General features: G+C 41.9%; 1 protein-coding gene across 1 annotated transcript in view; it reads right to left on the bottom strand.

Annotated features, from left to right (window-relative positions):
- RYR3 (ryanodine receptor 3) overlaps positions 1-24,753 on the bottom strand; it is a 524,410-nt gene that overhangs the window by 264,132 nt on the left and 235,525 nt on the right. The window contains exons 8-11 of the mRNA XM_081795893.1: positions 21,745-21,838; positions 16,811-16,885; positions 13,788-13,944; positions 2,706-2,879 (exon numbers count right to left, since the gene is read on the bottom strand). Of these exons, the coding sequence (XP_081652019.1) occupies positions 2,706-2,879; positions 13,788-13,944; positions 16,811-16,885; positions 21,745-21,838 (500 nt within the window). The remainder of the gene's footprint in view (positions 1-2,705; positions 2,880-13,787; positions 13,945-16,810; positions 16,886-21,744; positions 21,839-24,753) is intronic.

Raw genomic sequence — 24,753 nt, 5'->3', positions numbered from 1 at the left:
GGAGGAGCAGAGAGAGAGAGGGACAGAAGAGAATCCCAAGCAGGCTCTGCACCGTCAGCACTGAGTCCAACATGGGGCTCAAATTCACGAACCATGAGATCATGACCTGTGAGCCAAAATCAAGAGTCGGACACTTAACCAACTGAGCCACCCTGGCATCCCTGTCTTTCTCACTGTTAGCTCAAAGCAACTTCTTTTCCTTTCCACGTGAAAATCTCTCATTATTTGTCCTTCTGAAATTGTGTCCTACCTAATAGAATGAATTCACACAGGAAGGAGAATACTGGCTTACAAAAGTTTATGTTCAGTTTTGACACAAGACTTAGCACCGCATCTAGTTTAAGTGTTAGCAAAGGATACTCTTAGTTTTGGATTCACCAACTGTTTCAGAACTACCCTGTCAGAGCTTCCCAGCAACTGTTTAAGCATTTCGATTCGGCAATATATTGCCACTAGGTTTACTCTGGCCTCAGTCCCAGTATTCGGGTCTCTAAAGACCAAAATCCTTAGATTTTGCTTGTTCAGATACCACATCCAAAACGGCCAGCCAAACAAGAAAGTAATGAGAAATAGGGGGGATGCAGCTGTTAGAACACTCTTACTATGTGCCCTTTTGATCACCGCAGCCCAGTTTCTCCCGGAGGAATCCCATGACCCAAGAACAGACAGCAGAAGCCCAAGATGGGAATGGGAAGGAGGTGGCTTCCTTTAAGGTGAGTTGACATTCTCTAGGTTTTTTTTTTTTTTACTGTCTCTGTTTCCCACTGGTTTTTCTAGGTTCCCGATTTGTTTTATGAAATACTTAACACAGATTTGAATATCCTTTGTATTTTTGGAAAGAAATGTAACCTGCTCTTCACAAAATAGAGCAGGGCAGCCCTGCCTGAGGCCAAACATTAGGACATCATTTTAGAGAGTTTCTGAAGGGACCTCCCAAATTCACATGCACACTGCAGCAGTTCAATAAATATACAGACTATGGTCCTGGAAGAGAAACGCAAGGAGAGGCACGATAAGTCACCAACTCAAGGTGGGATCTCTCCTGGTTAGCAGGGTCCTTTGAGTATGTCTCCTCCCATCCAGAGCTATTGCCAAGATCCACAAATTCCACCCTCTTTAAATGCCATCATTTCCTTAGTAGGAGTGAAAAATTGTGGAGACTCTAGATAATATTATTGTACTCTGCAGAGGATTTAATTTTCTTCTGATAGGCTGGTAGGATAGATAGGTTTTTGGCATCTGTCTTCAAGGTGCCCTTCCTCCAAGGGTAGTTTCATACTTCTGAGGTGGAGCCCTTTTGGGATTTAACTGAAAGCCTACTGTATTTTCAAGGGCTGGTCCAATCTGAGGGATCCTGAACCCCAACCTTGGCCTCCCTAGTCCTGTCATTCTGTTGACATCTCTGCTGTTCTCTTGTCCATCATAGCTGCAGACTTCTATTACTGTCCTGGCTTCACAGCCTATCCATGGTCAGCTTCAGGGGAAACTGCACATAGAATTTCAGGTTCATGTTTCTAGAGTTCCCTCCATTCTAGAACATTGGCCTCTTAAGTCCCAGAGACCCTGGCTGACCTCCTCTCTCATCTGTCTTCTCCAGCCCAATGAGGCCAACACAAGCCCCCACCTCCTTGGTGCCACAACTCAGAAAATATGCTGAGGGGCAAGAAGAGACAAAGGTGTGGCTCACTTGGCATAGCCACATTCCATCTGGGACCTTTAGAACTCATGCCCTGGATGCTGAGGCCTTCAAATGGTTTTGTTGTTGTTGTTGTTGGGTTATACAACCTAGTCAGTATAACCTACTCAGTCTGGCTGGTTATTTTTTAATTTTCTCTCTCTTCTTCATAATTTTAGTTTCACATTTCTGGATATCTTCTTGGTATATTTTACTTTACACCAAAGTAAGTTATTGCCTTAAGGTTTGCTTCCAACCTCCTCTCTTACAACAACCTGCATTCTGGGAAGCTTTGCATTACCTGCACTTTTGGGTGATAAACCCAAGCTACAGTGGACAATGGCTCCTAGAATGCCATTCTAGGGTTCCTTGACTGCCCAAACGGGTGTTTGGTAAAGAGATTTTTCCAAGAAAACTCATGCCCTTGGCATCTATTCTCTGGTCCCTAACAAAAGAAAACTGTTACAACAACTTTTTGGGACAAAGATGTGGTGCGTATCCAAGCCAGTTTCCCAATGCAGCCGGCTGTGATGGGCCACTCCAATCTGAGTGCTCTCTGTGGATACCCTATCAGTGCACACGATCTCTTCTTTCTGCATGTTGGTTCCTGTGGGCTTGTTATCATGCAATCTGCATTTTCTCTGTAGCAATTCTATTTAGTCTCTATATCATGAAAATCACACAGAAACTCAATTAATCCACTTAAATGAAGAGAGCAATGGTGTGAGTAATCCCCAAACAGCATATCACCAAGAGTTACTTAGTTCAGGTTTTTTAGAGAGCATTGAACAAACTCTCCCCCTTCATCACAGATTTGCCATGTATTTAACTTTTTTTTCCCCTTGCACTGAATATGGGGTCAAAATAACCAATTAGGAAGTACAATCTGTCACAGAATAACTCTTCAGAAGAGCAAAAACAGTGTGAAGTAAACAAACATCATGTTCGCCTGATGCTCCTGATCGCTGCTCTTGCCTACTTGCTTCCAGTTTAGTGGAAAATAATTCTGGACAGCCTTCGTGAGCCTCACCTTTCTTTTCAGAGGTCCAAGGCGGGAGGTCTTGGCATCTTGTGCTTTGTAGGTCACCCACAGACCACTGGCTATGTGCTGGACAAAGCAGACGGAATCTCCGTATTTGATTTCTGGAACTCCCATGCCTTCTATATCCCGCTTGTGACTAGAATCCAATTTCTCCTTGATTTCCTATTTCACAGAAAATGAAACAAAGGCATGTCTGATTAAATAGAAATGCAATATATGAAACACATCACCTATGCAGAATTTGTCAGCCAGGGAACCCATTACCCAGATCATCATGATGTGCCTGTCCAAGCCAGGATTTCGGAAAGGCTTGCTTCCCTTAGCTGCTGTTAACTGTAAAGTCAACGGATTTCAAGTTTCAGCCACTTTAGTAATTACTTAAATCCATGGGGAAAGGAGGCAGCTGGTAGGGTCTCTCTTTGGTTTTGATTTTATAGAATTCTCCACCATATTTTCTACTTTTCTTATCCTGACTTAGACACCTTAATAGTAATCAACACTTTACAGGCCAATTAACTTATTTTCAGCAAGTTGTATCCTCTGTAGTTTCAATAGTCACCTGATATAAATTCCCAAAGTCAGGGCTTTAAATGTATCTGTTAACAACATATAAAAGTCTTTTCTAAAGATCAGCAGAGAAAGCAGATTCGTGGATTAGGTAGTGGCTACTATGCTGTCTTTGTAATCTTGTAACCAGTATTATCTGTCTCTTATGGCCTCCTCAGTAGTGTGTTGCAGGCAATGGGTTTCATTCTTCAATTACCTCTGTTTCACTACAGTCTTTTCTCCAGTATGGAAAAAGGAGTTGCTGCACATCAGTTATCTGTCTGGTGACAAGCTGAGGTGCCTGTCAAAGACGGAGTCAGGAAGCAGACCTGGGGTGCATGGTAACTCTGTCCCCTCCTCATTAATCAAGGCCTCTTGATGGTTCTACCTGACTTCTATTTCTCCTCTACATCTTGCATTAAATTGCTCATTTGTAAAAGCCATTAGCTAGACAGCATTTTGGATTTTTTTACAAAATAAAAAATGCAGCATGCCATTCCCTCTGCTTGTGACAATTTTATTCTTTCTTAACGAAGGGACAAATAGCACACAAGTACAGAGCTCTTACCAAGTGCAAGGCAGTGTTCTAAGTTCTTTACATGTATGAATTCTTGCCAACAGCTTTGGATGTAGCTACAAATACTATCCCAGTTTTTCAGAGGAAAAAACGAAGATACAGAGAGCTGAATAATTTTCCCAAGGTCACTCAAGAATTAGTCAAAGAGCCAAGATTTTTTTTTAATGTTTTATTTATTTTTGAGAGACAGAGAGAGACAGGGCATGAGCAGTGGAAGAGCAGAGAGAGAAGGAGACACAGAATCCGAAACAGGCTCCAGGCTCTGAGCCTTCAGCACAGAGCCCGACGTGGAGCCTGAACTAATGAACTGCGAGACCGTGACCTGAGCCAGTCAGATGCTTAACCAACTGAGCCACTCAGGTACCCTGAAAAGAGCCAAGATTTAACCCACGAGGTTCAGTTCCAGAGGCTCCGTTCTTCCCCACTGTTCTAAACTCCTACTCATCCTTCAACACCCTGTTCAGATGCCACCTTCTCTGTGAGGGTCAGGTAGTTTCTCCTGCTGTATTTCCCCCAGCACAGCCTCATTTCTTTACTGAGCACTTAAGCCCATCACAGTGTAAATATGCTTGTTTATATGACACTTTACTTTTGCCAGGCTACAAAACAATCAAGGGCATGGCCAGATTTCAATTACTTTTGGATTCCCAATACAGAGAATCCAGCACCCATCAATTAATTAATATATATTAAAGAAATATAGGGGCGCCTGGGTGGCTCAGTCGGTTAAGCGTCCGACTTCAGCTCAGGTCACGATGTCACGGTCCGTGAGTTCCAGCCCCGCGTCGGGCTCTGGGCTGATGGCTCAGAGCCTGGAGCCTGCTTCCGATTCTGTGTCTCCCTCTCTCTCTGCCCCTCCCCCGTTCATGCTCTGTCTCTCTCTGTCTCAAAAATAAATAAACGTTAAAAAAAATTAAAAAAAAAAAAAAAGAGATATATACATATACACACACACACACACACACACACACACACACACACATACGTATATATATTGCTAAGTCATTTTTCGTTCAAATATATTTTTTCATTTTGGTCTGATTTCTCTTCCTTCAAACCTTCCTAACAGCAAAATTAATTATTTTGTATACCTTTACAGGATCATCTTGAGCAATGTTAATACTTTACAAGGAAACTCTTATTTTAAAGGTACGTTGAAACTCTGGCTGGATTTTTAAATATGACATTTCTCAAAATGAACATTTCTAAAGGAACTTATCTTTGATTTTATAACAAAAGACAATGGGAAAACAGAATCTGATATATTAAGACTTCTTTATGGGCAGGGGGTCAAGAATTCATTTATTTTACAAAACAATGGATACTTTATTTTCATTCCAGAAATATTCCTAATTCTGATGCAAAGTTCTCCTCTCTGGTCTGTTCCCTAAAGCATAGATAATTTGGATAAAATATAATAAAATAATATATATAAATAAAATAAAATAAAATATAATAAAATAAAATAAAATATAATAAAATAATATACACTACAACTGTTAAATATGAGTAATTATGCTGACTGCCAAGAGCTCACAGTTAAAATAGTGCATGTTCCCAAACTATCAATGACTATGGTCACTTCATTCATTTTCTCACTTTTTGTTTATTTAAATATGACTTTGTCAAAAGAAGAGCAATACTGGGATCTAATTTTTCTAGAGCCTGAAATCAATGGATCATTACTATTTATAGAATAGGGTATCTCTCTGCATCTTTGGTTTTACAAAACAGCATCTACTTCCAGAGTTCTGTGGTGGTCACTGTAGTGGCCACTGCTAAATTAGAAGAAAAACCAGAGAAACAACAAGAAAAACTAAGACATGGAGACAAGCCAACAATAAAGAAAACCTAGGGGCACCTGGGTGGCTCAGCTGGTTGAGCGTCCGACTTCAGCTCAGGTCATGATCTCATGGTTTGTGAGTTCGAGCCCTGCGTCGGGCTCTGTGTTGACAGCTCAGAGCCTGGAGCCTGCTTCTGAATCTGTCTCCTTCTCTCTCTGCCCCTCTGCACTTGTGCTCTGTCTCTCAAAAATAAATAAATGTAAAAGCCAACCTAAGCCAAACATAAATGCCACTGAGGATATAATAAAGAAAGGAGAGTGATCCATGGTAGAGACGCCTGAGTCAGCTGAGAGCAGGTTCCTGATCTTCTGATGTGAGCATGCACAAATGCTCCCTCTGTTTTCACTGGAATATGGCCCCATATGCACTTAATCTACTGCTGCAAATGGACTCTTCCTAAATGACAGGGCTAATCCAATTACTCCTTTGCATTAATTCCCTAATTCCTATAAGATACAATTTTCATTTCTAAAGTTCATATATACCATATACTTTAATCAAATTGGACTATGTTCCTTTGATACATTAAGATTCCCTTCCTCTGGGTCTTTACGGACATTACACTTTCTGCTTGGCAACCCCGTTTCATCTCTGCATCTTTACATCTCATCCATCAAGCCTTTCCCAGATCCACCTTTGCATTTTCTCTGACCTCATGGCACTTTTTCTCCCCTGTCAAGGCTCTTTACAATATTCTGTGAATCCTTTGCTGGCATGCTTCCTGTCCCCTACCAGACTGAAAACTCTCCAAGGGCAAGACTTGGATTTGCTTGTCTTTGTATTCCATACTATGCTGTGCTTAAAATAGGTTGCAAATAATTTCCTTTTGTTTTATTGGTCTGTGGACATCAATTTGCTGATGTCCATCAACCTTCCCGGTGTTAGATGATGAGCTGATTCTAAGAAGGAATAGGTTACTTGGCTTGAGAGGTGTTGATGGATCATCATCTTCTCCTGTCTCCACTGAGAACTTCTTAATGAAATGGTCATGACCACGTCACAAGTGTTGAATAAATACCTGGTTTAAATGATTAAGTTGCTGCTCTCCAGAATGATTTAAGATTGCTAGAAGGACAAGGAAGGGAATTGCAACTAGAGTTTGTCTAGCACCTACTTAGAGCAAAGTATTTTGCTAAGTACCCTACAATGGCAATGCCATCATGTGAATTTACCAAGGATCTACACAGTGATACGTATTATCCATGACACTTTAAAAACATTTTCTCTAAACCTTTCAGCAGTCCTTTGGTTTTCCTTTTTCCTACTCTATAGATGATAAAACTGAAGCTTACAGAATTTGAGCAATTTGGTCAAAGTCCTATAGCTAGTAAGTAATAGAAAAGAATCTAAAATCAAGTATAATTCCAAAGCCGATTTTTCATTTGCACATAAGTTTTTGAATGGTTACCATTAACACAGCTAAGTATTAATTGTATTACTGTTTCAGTTGTTTAAAGGTAATTATAATGAAAAGGTTGAAAGGTTGAAAATATATGCATTTATTTTGTGAAAAAGTGGCTCTGGGCTCATATACAACTTAGAAGTCATACATACAAACCAATAATGATAGCAAGAGGATATGGTCTATAGTGAAGGTGCAATTGGAGTTTTGGAGAGAGAACAATCCATTCTGCCTGAGAGTTAGGGATGATTTTATGTAAGAATGACACTTGAAGTGAGCTTGGCTAGGAGTGAGAAGCGAGAAAGAAAATAAGGGGACTGGATTCTAATAAGATGGGTGTAGTGTGGCAAGGAGTGTGGCTGAAGTTCAGGAAGGGACTTGAACAACAATGACTCTGAACGTTGTTATCATAGGTACATGTTTCTCAAACTCACAAAATTAACAGACTTTCTCTAGGAAAAGAGGACTTTGGATAAGCTCTAATTCTTACACCAGGAGTCAAAGGGAACATTAGTGCTTGCATAATATGGACTGTTAAGAGTCTTACAGTAAAAAGCAAACAACAGAAAAATCTGTTGAACTCTGTGTGATGCAGCCAAACTGCTTTTCAAAAAAAAATTCATAAAATTATTGTTTGGAACACCTCTTGGGAAAAGCTAGTGTTGGCAATGGAAAGCCACTGAGAATTTTAAGCGGGGGGATAACACAGGGTTGCATCTTAGAATAACTGTTCCAGCAGCAGTGTGAATTATAGATTGAAAAGAAACAAGGCTAGAGACAGGTGATTTTTAAGCTATGACATCAGTATTTAGCATATCTGGAACAGAGAAGGTCCTAATTCATGTTTTTTAATTAGAGTGAAATTTGTTATTTGACATAATTAAACTGCCTGGGTCCACAGACAACAAGAAAGTACCTTTCCAACAGACTGTAATCACCCAAAAATGTTTCAGAGGAAAAGCAAATGTGGGAAGGGGAGACCCATCCATGGATACTGGGGTATATCATCAAAAAAGTCCTGGCTAGCCTGGCTCCTTCCTAGGCGTCTCTGGAGAAACTTTGAGAAACAGCCTTTGGGTTCACTTGTCCACAAACAGAGTCCTTTTCTCAATTTCTAATCTAAAATATAAGGTCTTAGAATGGCTTTAAAGAAATCACACACTTTCAGACACCGCTTGGAACCTGGCTGGGTGGGAGGACTTCACTCCCACTTTACAGTGTGCTGGGTGGGGGTGGAGGGAGGACCAGACTCGTCTGCTGCATTAGGGAAGGTGCGTTTCTCCTGGGGGCTCTTCCCTGTCTTTCTCCTTTAATTCCTATACCACCACCAGGAGGGAGTCAATACTACCGCCATTTCGTGGATAAGGAAACACTCCCAGGCCACTTTCCTTGTCTCACTGAATCCGCACAACAACCGTTTGAACCACACTTCCTCACCCCCATTTTCTAGACAAAAGACATTAAGGATGAACAGCAAACGGGAGAGCCAGGATTCACACTCAGGTTTTTTACACCCACTGTTTTCTTTGACTGCTTCTCTACTTGGTCCACTTTGAACAATAAAGACTTGAGAAATCATTGGTTTAAATTTTAAAAATACATGTGTAGTTTATTTGAAATGAAATACAACTGTTGTCTCTAGATATTTGAATCTTAAGGTAGATGTTTTCTCCTAGCCCTTTTCTCTCTTTCCCCTACTGATAACTCAGTGAGGAAGGAGATCAAGCAAAGGGGCTGGAATAATCAGAGTCAATGTTTTCCTAAGGGATGTGCCATGAGCCCAGCTGCCATCTTGATTCAGGCCGCCAAGGTTAAAGGGCACATGAGGCTAGTCTACAGAGATGCTTTCCATACACATCAGAGAGAACAGTGTACAGTTTTTAAAAGACAGGGATTTTTTAGAGCCCGGGTGACTCAGTCGGTTAAGCATCCGACTTTGGCTCAGGTCATTATCTCCCAGTTCGTGGGCTCTGTGCTGACAGCTCAGAGCCTGGAGCCTGCTTTGGATTCTGTGTTTCCCTCTCTCTCTCTGCCCCTCCCCTGCTTGTGCTCTGTTTTTCTCTCTCAAAAATAAACAAACATTAAAAAATTAAAAGAAAAATAAAAGACAGGGAAGTCTGGCCAAGAACACAGTGCTTAGTAGATATTTGATCATTGCTGACTAAACTGAATTTAGTGTTTAATACACTGAGGAAAAATTTCCTCCAATCGGGGACAATTGTAGTTTTGTTTCCTTATGCAATAAAATAGGCAAACTCTGAGATTCTATCTCGACCATTCAAGACTTACAGTACAATCATTAAAAATAACTCTAAAATAAATGGCTACATGTGATAAGCCTTGCTTTAACATTACTAATTCCTTCTTCCCCAAGAGGAATAAAGTGTTGTAAACTGATGTGCAGACATGACAGCTAAATAGACAGTATTGCTATGCCAGAGAAAATATTAAATCACATTATCTGGCAATCCTTGGGGAATGGCTTTGCAATGTCAAGACATTGGGGAAATGATGTGAAATCAAGTTCACAGAAATTTGACTTAGATGTTCCAAATAATGAATCTGTCTGCTTGAATGTTTATAGGGAGAGTATTCTGATCCAAAATGATTACACAGTGATGGCAGGATAATTCTATGAAGATGAGGAGGGTTAAAATGAAATGGATTTTAGCCTATCTTAGCGTGTGACCACATTCATGTATGCCTTCAGGAAGCAATCTCCACACTTACCACATGCTACACACTGTGCCAGGTGCTGGGGTGCAAAAAGGGGGGCATATGTGGTCCTTGTCATCTAGGGGCTCCCGGTCCAGGGACTGATGGCTGTTACAGAAGCATGAACAGGGCCCTACTGGAGGACAACGGAAGAGCCCTCCTTCTGTAAAAGGCATGGGACACTGGTCTGGAAGGGTGAGAAGGAGTTCATGAGCGGGGGTGTGTAGGAGGAGTAGAAGGCATTCTAGGTCCAGGTTTAGCAGTGAGAAAAAGTAACATGTTCAAGGACTGGTAAATATTTAGCATGCCAGCGCTCAAGGCAACTGTGAGCCAAGTGATGTAGATAAGATGGAAGGGCAGGGATTGGATCTTAACCCTTTGTGACAGACCTCAAATGAGGGGCAACCAGAGTAAGACCGTGTCAAAGATCACACAGAGAGCAGATGGGAGTCAAGGCCAGATCTCGGTGACCTGGAAGCCATCCTCCATCTTACACCACTTCCACATTAAAGAAGTAAGTTGTTGGGGCGCCTGGGTGGCTCAGTCGGTTAAGCGTCCGACTTCGGCTCAGGTCATGATCTCACGGTCCATGGGTTCAAGCCCCGTGTCGGGCTCTGTGCTGACAGCTCAGAGCCTGGAGCCTGTTTCAGATTCTGTGTCTCCCTCTTTCTCTGACCCTCCCCTGTTCATGCTCTCTGTCTCAAAAATAAATAAATGTTAAAAAATAAATAAATGTTAAAAAAAAAAAGTAAGTTGTGATGCTGCAGTTCAGGGGCAACAATACATCCCCGACCTCCAGGTTGATTTGGATCACGCTGCTGAAGGAGAGGGAGAGAAACTGACCAAGATCACATGCTGCTCATTATTCTCCATGCCTCAAAGGGCTTGCCCGAAGGCCTCGGTTTGATTTCATCTGAGCCAATGACTGCAGCAGGTGTTAGTTTTGAGCACCTTCCACGAAGGCTCAGTCACACCCCTGTCCTATCCATGTGTACAAGATTCACAGGGTACCTGCCACTTCCTCCTAAGGGCAGCCTGCTAAGGATTTTAACATGCACCTGCAGCTGTTCCATGGTCCCCAATTTAGGAGTCATAGCTGTCACAGGCTAATGAAGCCAGACAGGAACACGGGGTGGGAAGCCCATCAGTGCCAAATGACTCACAGCTCAGCTAACCCAGTGCTTCCCTGAACACATGAGCCCAGAGTGTCCCTCCTGGGAATCTCTTTTTCTGTTTCCTAGATTCTCCAACATACAGAGGGGATCAGATGATTACCCTCTTAATCCTATTCACAAAGGCACAAAGGACACAGAATCTCCACCTCTCAGCCTTTCCACTTAGTTCCCCCAACCCCTGTGCCACCACCCAGATCCTGAAATGGTATCTGAGACTACTGTCTGCCATCTGTTCCATCACATAGCACCTATAGCAGGCAAGAGCTGGCAAGATGGCTCAATGGCTCTCACACCATTCAGAAACAGAGCCAAAAGTCTCTTTCTGCGGGGAGCCTCACTACTCCCCAGTGAGGGCAAGCACACTGGAGCGTGCATTGAAGGGAGAAGAGCCTGCACCAAGCAAGGTAAAACCACGTTTACTAGGGAGGAATTGAGCCTCCAGAGCAATCAAGGGATTTCTAGTGTTCTTCTCCCAAGAGTTCTTTACATTGTGTATGGCAGAGCCATGTGTGCTCCATACATTCCTGCTTATGGTGTAGCTTCACATTCTAAGATGCCAGATGCTCTGCCCACACAATGTCCTCAGGAAGCCCCGATCTCCTGGAGGAGCACAGCTGTATCTTGGCCTGCCATGGAGCATAGGTCATTTTAATTTCAGCTTCTTCCATGTTAAAATGAACATAGCTGGGCCAAATACTGCTGCACTGGGAGTTATTTAAAACCTTTAACATAGTGACTCCACCGAAATGTAACAACATTGCCAAGTGCATAGGACAATGTGACTCATGGGTGACTTTTACATCCAGCTCTGCTAGGCTGGCTGTCCCCATGGTACCTCGATGACTTTCAGCCATAAGCTGCTTGCCTCCATGTGCAGAGAAATGGAGGGACTTGGGGAGGTAAGAAATGGGCCTTTTGAGGATAAATGTGCTCACAGGCCAGAAGTGGTGCCAAGTGGAAGGAGTCTCTACGGTGCTCTGAGTTTTTCTGGCTCTCCCCAGAGACCATGGAAAGCACCAAGCCATCCTATACAAGGTTGAGCCAAGAAAGGAATGGAATGCAAGAGTCCCCTTGGAACAGGATTCTGCCAGCTGCCTGGAAGGCCACCTGAATGTCTGCTATAGTAAGAAAAGCCCCTTCTGAAACAGTAAAGACCTCAGTGTCACAGATCCATCCAGCTCAGCCTATCTAGAATGGGCTGAGGGGATCACGGTAGAGCACTCAAGGAGAGAAAAAGCCAAGCTGGCATTCTTAGAAAGGCATTTACTTGGTCATCCACTATAATGAATCATTTTTCCCCCAGATTTTTTTTAACTTCCCACATCTGCTGTTGCCCCCTACACCCCATGTCCAAGTTGTGTCTTAGGGAAGAATATGATCTCACTTGTCTCTGTTCTTCGGACTTTTTTTGTTGCTTTGTTTCACTGAGTTTTTAGCAAGTTACACCGCCATAAACAACTTCCTGGAGCCCGAAATGTTTTGCTACATAGATATATGTTTATATTTAAAATCTTTCTTTTGCTGGCAACCCTAAAAAACTTAAATAAAGGTAACATAAAGGAGATATGGTCAGAAAACCAGAATGAAGTTCAAGGAGCCAACACAACATTTAAGGAGAAGCAGATGGAAGGTGATATCTGAGAAAAATTTAGGGTAAGAAGTTTATATATTTTAATGTTTGAAATAAAGGTGTGGAAATAGCCTAACTCTGATACATGGCCATTTGGGGAGAAAAACCTATATACCAAAGAGATTCTCTGCCTATATAGACTCTGGGACCATAAAAAAGAAGGAAAAAATGAGTCTGAGCCCCCTGCTTCAAAGAAGGGCAATGGTGGAAGACTGTCTTCCTTTGATTCATTGAGAAGTTGAGCTGCCCATGGAAAATTCATCTGTCAGCTTCACACCGAGTCCTACATGAACAGAATCATCAACCACCCCTTCCTGGAATCGTGTTGGGAACACAAATCAAGATCTATTTCTGGAAAAGAGCAAAGAACAAAACTAGAGATGAAACCCCAAAAGAGATGTCGAACTGTCTCATTAGGAGGTGTAGGCTCCCTGATAACTAGGCATGCATCTGTGCACAGCCTTTCTGATGCTTGCGTGATCTTTCCAGAACAATCGTAAAGTGACAGAGCATCCAACTCTCTGTCAGAAGTTAGCTCAGCATGCAATTCTGACCATCCAACTAGATCCAGCTCTGAGTTATGCAGAGTTAAAACCTAGCTAGACGTTAAGGATAGAAAGAAGTCTTTAAAAAACAGATGCCTATATACACATCAGAAGGCAAAGCTACATGTTGCAGTTAACCTAACTACCAGAGGGTCTGCTTTTAATGGAGGTTGGGGATGGACGGGTGAGAGCTGAGAGAAGAGACAACCTAGGAAAAAGATGAAGAAGGTACTGGTGACTTTGTATAATACAAATAACTGCAAGAAGAGGTCATGTTCAGAATTATGTCTTCTCTGCATCTTTCTGAAAGAGATTGTCGCCTTGCTTTAAACAAATATAGCATTAAAACTTATGCTTCCATGCTCTTATTGCCTTATAGGACTGAAGCATATGTTTCCAAGTATTAAAAACAACTTAGAATATATTAAACAACATTTTTCATTAGCCTCTGAGCAATAGTGCCCATTCCTGTGATCCTTCCCCTATACACTCAATTCAAAAGATGGAAGAAGAAAGTGTTTATCAGAAGGCTGAATTTTTTGTTCCAGCCCACTTTCTTTTCAGCCATAGTGCTTTCTGGAAGTTTCAGAGCTTTCACTCTTAAATGAGGTCAAAGTCGACTTCATCACACCTTACCTTGGAAGCCCGGAAAGAGAAGGCTGTGGACTTGGTGTCTGACTTTGCCCGGTCCTGCAGTATAAGGCCTTGGTCCTCTGTCAAGGCCAGGTAGTGGCCTGTGGTGAGATGCCGGAGGCGGAAAGCCTGGCCCCATCTGATGTTACTGCCACTCCAACTGGGCAGATGAAACAGACAAGAAACTGCATTTACACAAAACTATGTCTATTTCAATATTTCTCCTGTGCTTTCTTCCACATGCTAGCAGACTTCTAAACCCTCTTCCTTAAGGGACAAAGCACTCGTCTCCTGGCTTGCTTTAGGATTTCAGGTCTGCTGACAACTCAGCATGGTACTTCTCTTGTGGCCTCTCTTAACACCAATGAGGAGGCATCCTTGTGCACCGTTGGTGGGAATGCAAACTGGTACAACCACTGTGGAAAACAGTATGGAGTTTCCTCAGAAAATTAAAAGTAGAACTACCCAATGATCCAGTAATCACACTACTGGGTACTTAGAACACAAAAGTACTAGAACACAAAGAGCACAAAAATACTAATTCAAAAAGATACATGCACCCCTATGTTTATTGCAGTATTTACAACAGCCAAGACATGAAAGCAATCCAAGTATCCATCCACAGATGAGTAAGTATCTGTACTTATAATCATACATATATACACACGCCATACCTTTTTAATAACACACACACACACACACACACACACACACACACACACACACAAGATGGAGTATTATTTAGCTATATAAAATGAGGTCTTGCCATATGCAACAACATGGATGGATCCAGAGGGTGCAACGCTAAGTGAAATAAGCCAAAGACAAATACCTTATGATTTCACTCATATGTGACATTGAAGAAACAAATGAACAACAACAAAGAGACAAAAATAGACTCTCAAATCCAGAACAAACTGGTAGTTCCTAGAGAGGAGGTGGGTGTGGGTATGGGTAAAATACATCAAGGGGATTAAGCATACACTTACCTTAATGAGCACCCAGTAACATATAAAATTGTTGAATCATATTGTACATCTGAAGCTAATATAACATTGTATGGTAATTATACTTCAATAAAAATAAGGGAAAAAAAGGAAAAAAAAAAAGAACACCAACAATGATGATGATCTTGGGACAAGACAACAATTTAATGCAACTGGAAGTCTGAGGCTTCCAATTTTTCCTTCACTCCTCTGAAGTTTCTTGATATATAAAAACACGTGAAAGGAATACCTTATAAGGAAAGCTCATTTCTGGGAAAACAAAGTCATCTCTGATGTGCTATCTCAACTCAAACATTCTACTACCACAAAGAATCCCATCTTTAAGAGAAATAGTAAAAATATTTGTGCAGTTTACACTTGCCAGGGAGAGGCAGAGAATAAAGAAGCGTGTGTGTGTGTGTGTGTGTGTGTGTGTGTGTGTGTGTGTATGTGTATGTATTTGTGTTAGAAGGGGATACATTTTGTGGAAAAAAATAAAGCAAGGTTAGATGATTAAGGTAAGAGAGACCTTGTGTTTGAGTGGAAACCTTTCGATGGACCTACATCAAAATGTTGGCATTCAACAAAAGTCACCGTAAGTATTTGGGGAGCACTTATCTACTGAACAACTGAGCTCATTATCTTTTAAGTTAGAATAAAATCTCATGGTTATACCTCTGGGGAAATAAACAACCTTAACTGAAACTATATATATATATACCTATTTTGATATTTTAAAGAAGTCCATTAAGCAAGAACCAAGGCTTAATTAATATCCTGAGAATGTGAGTATGTTATTGCAAGCATTTTAACAGGGCTGGGAGAGAATACAAATGCCCTGAACCAGCTAACAAGTGGGTGATCCTTAGAACCAGTATTCTTGGGGCGCCTGGGTGGCGCAGTCGGTTAAGCGTCCGACTTCAGCCAGGTCACGATCTCGCGGTCCGTGAGTTCGAGCCCCGCGTCAGGCTCTGGGCTGATGGCTCGGAGCCTGGAGCCTGTTTCCGATTCTGTGTCTCCCTCTCTCTGCCCCTCCCCCGTTCATGCTCTGTCTCTCTCTGTCCCAAAAATAAATAAAATACGTTGAAAAAAAAAATTAAAAAAAAAAAAAAAAAAAAAAAAAAAAGAACCAGTATTCTTTAAACCAGAAACTTCCAAAGAGTTGTTCTCAGTAAAAAATTTAAATGTATCTGTGTGCATAAGTTCTAATATTTTCTTCTGATTTCTACGGATTAGCTTGAAGACTACCTTGGAGGCATATACCCTCACAAGAGAGACTTTCACAATGAACATATATTCAGGGAGAGACTGAGCAGGGAGCCAGTGGGAAAGGCTGACAAGGAAAACCAAACACCTTTCCCTCCTCTGTTATCCCAAGCAGTTCATCTCTAGCCTAACTTGCAATCCCTCTCAGCAAAATAACAGCCCAGAGATTACTGGATGCTGCTTTGTACTTTGATGTTTGGAGACCACACGTTTTTACTCAGGCACCCAGCTCAAGTCTCAGCCTCCTGTTTTTTCCACCCCAGGTACAAAATTATTTCTGACAAGTCAGGTAAATACGGTTTTCCTCACTGCTACATTTGCAGTGATGCTTTAGTCTTCTCTACCTCCTGCCATCACAACCACTATTTCTGTCATTTAAAGCTAATGTTCCACTGGAGCCAACCATACTACTGAGAAGAGAAACACTAGCTGGGTTTCAGAGAATCTGTTCAAGAAAGCAAATGGGAGAAATACTTTGATGACTTTCAGCAGACATATCCAAGCTCACCTTTTATAACCCGGTCACTGCAAGGGCAGTAAGACCTGGGGGCTGGGTTCAGGGCAGCGAAGTCCTCTGGCTTCAGAGTGTGTGTGTGTGTGTGTGTGTTACTGTTGTTTGAAAACAAACTCAGGAAAATTTCAAAACTTAGCTCTGGGCCAAGGAACTTTTGAGAGTTTGCCAGGTGATGTGGAACAAATGAAGTATTTAAGAAAATGGAGAGTATAGGAAAAGAAAATAATCACGAAAAGAGCACCACCCAAACCCTCCATTACCTTATCCGAAGGGGTTCCACTCTCCACAGAGATCTGGCTCGTGTCCCAGCTCCCCCAGCTTCATAGAATATCCTCCTGTGAGCAGAGTTGGAGATTAGCTCCTCTGAGCTTGACACTGATCAGCACCCGGGGAGGGGACAGCTCCCGGCAGAGATTGTTCAAACCCTGCCGCTTTTCTAAGCCCTCGTAGAGTCAGCAAAACTAAAAGCTGAGTCAAAGAGAAGAACAATTTCCCAGTCTCAACCTCTTAGGAGGGAAAAAAGGTGCTATGGGGGAGGGAACTGCTCACCACAGCAGATAATGGACACTCATGGACCGTCAGGGGTATGATGAAAAGGAACGTCTCCATTTGCACAGTCAAAATAGCCTAATCACTCACATAACCATCAGAACAGATACCAAATGCTCCAATTCTTTTAGGTTAAGCTCTTTGATGTAGTTTTCCATCTCTTAAAAAATGTATTTGTACTTTTAAAACATATATACAGTACAGTATGAATTCACTTCCATTATTCTAGGAAGTCCAGAACAAAGCTTTATGCTCAATTGCTATAGTGTCCATAATTTTATCACTGTGCCGTTGTCTCCTTTTCTCTATTAAAGATAATCTTTTGATGTATTTTTAAATAAAGTTTTTTATTTTGGAGCAATTTTAGGTTTACAAAAGTTGCAAAGACAGTAGAAAGAGGTGTATAGTTTCACTGTCTCCTAATGTTATCTATACTACACATAAATGTATATGCTACATTTGTAAAAACTAACAAACCAACATTGCTATGTCATCACTAGCTAATCAAGGCTTGCCTTGGATTTCAGCAGTTTTTCCATTAATATTTATTTTCCCATTCCAGGATCCAATCCAGGAATACCACAATGCATTTATCTGTCCTGTCTCCCTTGTTTCCTCTGGCCTGTTCTTAGTCCCTCCTTATTTTCCATGACTTTGACAATTTTGAGGAGTAGTGGTCAGGTATTCTGCAAAATGTCCCTTGATTTGGGTTTGCTTGATATTTATCTGATGATCAGTAAACTCTATTTTTCAAGCCATACAATACGGACCAACCTATCCATTTAAGTTAACTATCCTTGTTGAAGAGTATGTCTCATGAATAGTGGTCCCAGATTACCTGGTATACTGAATCCAGGCTCTTTTTGAGAATCTTGTGACCTTAGATCAAGACTGGTCATTTAATTGCATTTAACTGCACTAATTTAAAATCCCACCTCCACCACAGAAGGTTTCTCTATACTACAACTGAATCACTCAAGCTCCCCGAGGATCTTGATCTAGATTTTGAGACAACAGGTAATCAGTAGAGATGAGGAGAAAATGGGCAATTATTATTTTTTATCTGAATAAGTAACATCATTATGAGTTGGTTGAAAATAGTGGCTTGGGAGTTGGGCAGACCTCCATCTGACTCTCTTAGGTGTGTGACCTTGTCAAGTCCCTTCACAGCTCTGTACGGAGCTTTGTTATCTATAAAATGAGCCTGATTCAGGACTTTAGTCACAGAAAGGTTGTGAAAAGGTAATGTGTTTTTTAAAGTAAAGGACATGCACAAAAATATTCATAGATGAAATTTACCCAAAATTAAAAAAAATTATTTATTTTTGAGAGAGACATAGAGCATGAGTGGGGGAGGGAAAGAGAGAGAGAGAGACAGAGACAGAGACAGAGACAGAGAATCTGAAGCAGGATCCAGGCTCTGAGCTGTCAGCACAGAGCCCAACATGGGGCTTGAACTCACGAACCGTGAGATCATGACCTAAGCTGAAGTTGTACGCTTAACCGACTGAGCCACCCAGGCGGCCCCATCCAAATTTTGTTTAAATACAGATGTTATACGGGTGCCTGGGTGGCTCAGTCGGTTAAGCATCCAAGTCTTGATTTCGGTTCAGGTCATGATCTCATGACTCGTGAGTTCGAACCCCACCTCGGGCTCTGCACTTTCAGTGCAGAGCCTGCTTGGAATTCTCTTTTTCCCTCTCTCTCCATTCCTCCCTCACTTGTGTACTCTCTCTTCAAATAAACTTAAAAAAATTTTTTTAAATACAGATATTTATGTCAAATATAGAATAACACATTACATGGCACAGAAACACTGAAATGTTATGTTAATAGTGGTTGCCTCTGGGTGGTGGGATTATAGAACACATTCTAAACCTTGTCCAAATGTATATGGAATCAGGAAACACACAGTAAATATTAAGAAAGAAATCCTGTGTGACTTGAGAGCTCTAACTGCCCAGGTGTCTCTGTGCCAAGCCTAGAATGGTAATGGCATTGCGCTGACCTCCTACTCACCCACACTTGCTGAGGTTTTCATTTATGTGTCTCCCCACTCAGGACTGGAAGTGTCTCTCGGGTGAAGAGGGTGGGAGCAGCTCACCCCAGGTCACAGGGTTACAGAATTCTCTCCCTCTGACATCTGAAGAATTCTGGAAGGTTAGTCCCTCCCACCTGGGAAACTTGAGGGCAGCCTGCTCCATTTAATCTTGTAAGGTTACAGAGGTTGAAACAACCTGTTCTTGTTCTATAAGACAATTACCCAAGGAGAAGTGTAGAGTGGGTGGTGAGCTGAGGCACTTTGAAAGCTTGGCTGACAGCTTAGCCTCAGCTTTAACAGGTTAAGTGACTTACCCCAGGGTGCTTGACAAGCCAGAGGCACAGCCAAAGACCAGATCTCAGAATGCTAGATTGTTACTCTACCCGGCCTGGTGCTTTCAGGCTTTAGAAGGAATAGAAATGATTTCCTCTCTAAAGTCAGCACCCTCACTCTGGAATCACCTGCACGCCTTCATGGCTGCTGGTGTCTTTTAGTGAATTCTTGATTCCCTATTCCTTTGTTGTCTCCCAGATTTCAGTATTCCTGGCCATCCTGGCCAGTTCTGAGGATTTTCCTGACACCACAAGACAATGACGAGGTTGCATCCTCTTTTGATTGAGACCCGCTGACACAGAGTCTCAGGTTGTAGTATAATGAATAGCTGCTTACTCACCCCTTCATGCTTCCTTATGAAGGAAAGGGATAAGGCTATTTTACCTGTAAAATCCCCCCCCCCCCAAATACATATTAGATCCTGTAGAATCCTCAACCAAGGGAAGGTCACCTTTGTCTTATTTCAATGATGGCATGCATGCCTGCTTCAGGATGCCATTTGGGAAATTCCTCTCCATCTGTTTCACTCTTCCCAGCACCTCCTTTCAAATATTTGTACAGTCTTTCCTTTTCATCAGGCTCTTGTTAAAGTACTCGCCAGGAATGGCCACCAAAAGGTGGGCTTCTCCAAGCAGAGTTTCTGCCCAGGCTGCTACTAATTTGGTTCAAATTTAATGTGTGTGTGTTGGGGGTTGGTGGGTGGGGGGGAGGGCAGGTCAAGGGTCAGGCACAAGGTTATCATTTCTTTTTTTCCAAATTCCTGCCCTTTCAAGAAGAACTGGAATAGGACGAAAGAACGAGTTCAGATGTATTCCACCTTAGAGGTAGCTGACTGCAAAATTCCTAAAATTTCAGGTCTTTACCCACCTGCAAATCTTCCCTTTAGTGCAGAATATTTAAAAGATAGTACCTGAGCTATTGCATCATTTTACCATTTAAAATCAAGAAAAAGAAAATCACCATTGCATAGAATCACATGACATTATTTAGGGTAGGGAATCCTTAATTCTAAGGAAATTAGGTCAGCCTAACACCGTATCTCAGAGATAACTGTTAGTTAACTGGACCAATGCCAGGGAGGAAGTCAGTGAATTAATTAGCCACTTGCCACAGGTCTGTACTTTATGCGTCCTAGACAGTGTTCTGGGTCACATCTGGTTCCCATGGAGAGCTATTCAGAGGACAGAGCAAGTAGGAAGGGATTCAGCACAATAGGGATACATACTGCCAATGCATGGTTTCTAAGACACACATTAACATGTTTGAGCACACTGCTCTGCTCCTGAAGGTCCTTTTATAGTTCATCGGATCAGGAACAAGCACTGGTGGGAGTGTCAGCAGCCTGGCTTCTAAGCTGCCACCTGAAAGCAGCCGGTAAGTGACCTTTGGCAGGAGCCTGAGCTAGAGGATCTCTTAGTTGTGAGGACTTGATCCCATGTGTCAAATGAAGTAAAAGAAATGCAGTTAACAAGGTTCCCACAGGCAATTCACAAAAACATAGAATGTATTACCACTGGGAGATCACCCACTGCTGTCACAAATTCCACCTAATTTGGATCCAATTTTATTTTTTAATTATTTACCACGTTTCTATAGTTACAGGGGTCAAGCTTTTTGGACTCTGTTCCTTTGGTGATCAACAGGCTACCAAGGGACACTGCAGAATGAATTTAAGACCTGGATTAGTATCGTCTATCTCCTGGTTTTGAATTTTTGAAAAGAATTTGTTGAGGAGTTAAGCAGAGGATCACAGAAAGCATCACCCTCAGAAGTGTCATCTACATGTGTCCCTTGGCACCATCCCTGCTAAATCTAGCTCCTGTTGGATACTGTTATTTGGTTTCTCCAATCCTATTTAGTAATAAGCAAAATGAAATCACCAAACTCCACCTCAATTACTTAGCACCTAAGAGGGGAAAAAGAGAGATGATCTGCCTTTGAAGCGCCTGGTGAATGAGTTAAGCGCACAAACTCACTAGAAAGATTAGTGGGTGCTTCAATCTACAACGAATGCTACCAGAAACTCCTCAGAGAAGCACTTAAAGAAAATGAAGGCACTGGGAAGCATTACAGAACTGCTTGCCTAAGAAGCAACAGGTGTGGCCAGGTACTCCTGTGCTTGAGCTCCAGGGCACTGCCATTCCTGTTTTACAATACCACGGCTGGGTACAGTTGATGTCCACTGACCAATGTTTACAGAATTCATCTGTGGATTAGTCTGAGTCACCCGAGACTGAAACACCTAGGAAAAGGATGATGCTATCGGCTTACCTGTGCTGGGAGTCATTCTGGTCTGTAGATGGTATCGTCAAACACTCATCATGACCATGGAAGAGACGTACTACATGCCCACCAAGTAGGTAACCTGTGAGAGAATTATATTCTACTATGAGCTGACGGGAAATTTAATAATAAGAACACCAGGTTTAAAAAGGATAAATTCACACAGCATTGAGTCAGTTATAGAAAACACCAAGAAAGAAGCATTTGGAAAATGGCAGATTCCATGAATTCTGGCCTCAGGAAGGAAAGACAACAAAGTCAAAATTCTTTGTTTTATTTGAGAGAGAGAGAGACAGAGAGAGAGACACAGACAGACACACACAGAGAGAGAGAGAGAGAGAGAGAGAGAGAGAGAGACAGAGACAGAGACTCCCAAATAGGCTCCACACACAGCACAGAACCCCATGTGGGGCTCGATCCCACAACCCTGGCATGATGACCCAAGCCAAAATCAAGAGAGTCGGAGGCTCAACCAACTGAGCCACCCAGGCGCCCCAAGAAAGTCAAAACAATTCTAACATCAAAAGTTAAATAGAATTTCAGAGATGAGCAAGTCCAACATCAAAATGTAGGGTGAAAAGTGTCGATTCACATCATTACAAGGAAAATTATGTTGCTAGTATTAGGAAGGGAAGGATTTTCTAGTTGCTTAGGATGAAAATACATCCAACACAAAATTCCTGGATAAGCTCTTACAATCTTGATGTGTCCGTTTTGTGGCAAAATCCCAATCAAATTGCAGCCATGGGGAATAAAGAGGAAGCTGGGAAGGAGATCAGCAAACTGTTACTAAGAGCTGTCGTCTTCTCTAAAGAAGACATCCAGATGGCCAACAGGCACATGAAAAGATGCTCAACATTGCTCCTCATCAATGAAATACAAATCAAAACCACACTCAGATAGCACCTCACACCAGTCAGAGTGGCCAAAATGAAGAAATCAGGAGACTATAGATGCTGGAGAGGATGTGGAGAAACGGGAACCCTCTTGCACTGTTGGTGGAAATGCAAACTGGTGCAGCCGCTTTGGAAAACAGTGTGGAGGTTCCTCAGAAAATTAAAAATAGACCTACCCTATGACCCAGCAGTAGCACTGCTAGGAATTTACCCAAGCGATACAGGAATACTGATGCATAGGAGCACTTGTACCAAATATTTATAGCAGCACTCTCAACAATAGCCAAATTGTGGAAAGAGCCTAAATGTCCATCAACTGATGAATGGATAAAGAAATTGTGGTTTATATACACAATGGAGTACTACGTGGCAATGAGAAAGAATGAAATATGGCCCTTTGTAGCAACGTGGATGGAACTGGAGAGTGTGATGCTAAGTGAAATAAGCCATACAGAGAAAGACAGATACCATATGGTTTCACTCTTATGTGGATCCTGAGAAACTTAACAGAAACCCATGGGGGAGGGGAAGGAAAAAAAAAAGGTTAGAGTGGGAGAGAGCCAAAGCATAAGAGACTCTTAAAAACTGAGAACAAACTGAGGGTTGATGGGGGGGGGGGGGGGAGGGAGAGGAGGGTAGGTGATGGGTATTGAAGAGGGCATCGTTTGGGATGAGCACTGGGTGTTGTATGGAAACCAATTTGACAATAAATTTCATATATTAAAAAAAACATACATATAAAAAAAGAGCTGTCTTAGGGGAAGCTGGCTTTCGAATGCATTTGACAGACACAGATAAAATCTGGATGCCCATCCCACAGCACCAAGGGGTGGCAAAATGACATTCCAGTATCCCACAGTGGGTGAGCCACTACCGATAAGCACTTAGCTTTCAGCATAAGGAATCTCAATAGCCACAGAGTTCCAAGATGTATGGAAAACAATGAGCTTCAAGTGCATGATGACCCATTAGTGTTCAAATAAATTCTGAGCCTTAATTCAAAAAACATACTAGGAGCAGGACTCTAGTCTGAGGTTTACTTGTACGAAGAAAGCAAAATTTGTAAATTTGTTATCACTTTGGGTAAAAAAAATTCTCTAGGCCAGTCTGATCTCAGGAGACATATGGACTTAATATATGTTCAATGTCTGCATCAGGACTTACAAAAAAAAAAATCACACAGCTATGTCATCTAGGGACTACCGAAGTATTCTGGGTGTTGAATTAACAGTAAGAAAGAGAAACATGCCAAAGGAGAAAGGGCTGTTTATCAACGTATTTAGTACAGGGACAGTGTGATATTCCATTGTTCACTTTTTTTTAACCAGGCGTGGCAAGTTCTTCTTAAACTTTCCTTGAATATTCACAAATCCTTCCCCAATTTTCCTCTACCTTACTATACTAAGAGTTTTACTTGTACAACCTCTTTTGCATTAAAATGATTCATGATATACTGTAGGGTAAATCTTAACAGCCAATTTATTTCAAAAAATTAAAATCTTCCATGATCATGCTCTTGATTAACCTCTCGGTCATCTCATGATGGTGAGGCCACGCCCCATATGGATCTATCCTTTGCAGTCCTCAGGCTCCTCCAATCAATATTCTATTCACACAGAAAATCGCCAAGTGCTGGTGCATTATGGCTCTTCCTAATTGAAATCTATGAGGGCAATATTCAGGAAAGAAGGGTCATGAGGAGGATCACTTATGCTCTCAGGGCTGAAGTGGGCTTCTCACCAGGGGATGCTGAGAGGGCATTTTCTGCAGGGCCAGATGACTCAGGTGATGAGCTTTCCGGGCTAAATTACAAGGGCACTCAAAACTTCGATAAGGACCTTTATTATGTGATTTGCAAACACTCCTTAATTAATCTCCACAAGTTGTCTGTTGGGACCGGGAAATAATTTTATTCCTCCAGTGAAAACAAAAAATATGGAGAAGAGTCAGTCAAGACTCTTCCTTCAAGAAGACTGAACCCCAGTTTCTTGATTTCTTACAGAAAGGCAATAACAACAGACTCAGGGTGGTGAGTTAGTTTCGTTGTAAAAGAAGAGGGCTAAGCATAGTCTGCCTTTTTAAAGCCTTCCACGAGTTGCGG

Source organism: Panthera onca, chromosome B3, assembly GCF_046562875.1.
Source record: "Panthera onca isolate mPanOnc1 chromosome B3, mPanOnc1 haplotype 2, whole genome shotgun sequence".
In the NCBI taxonomy this organism is placed as follows: domain Eukaryota; kingdom Metazoa; phylum Chordata; class Mammalia; order Carnivora; family Felidae; genus Panthera; species Panthera onca.
This window is presented reverse-complemented; position numbering and strand designations above follow the sequence as displayed.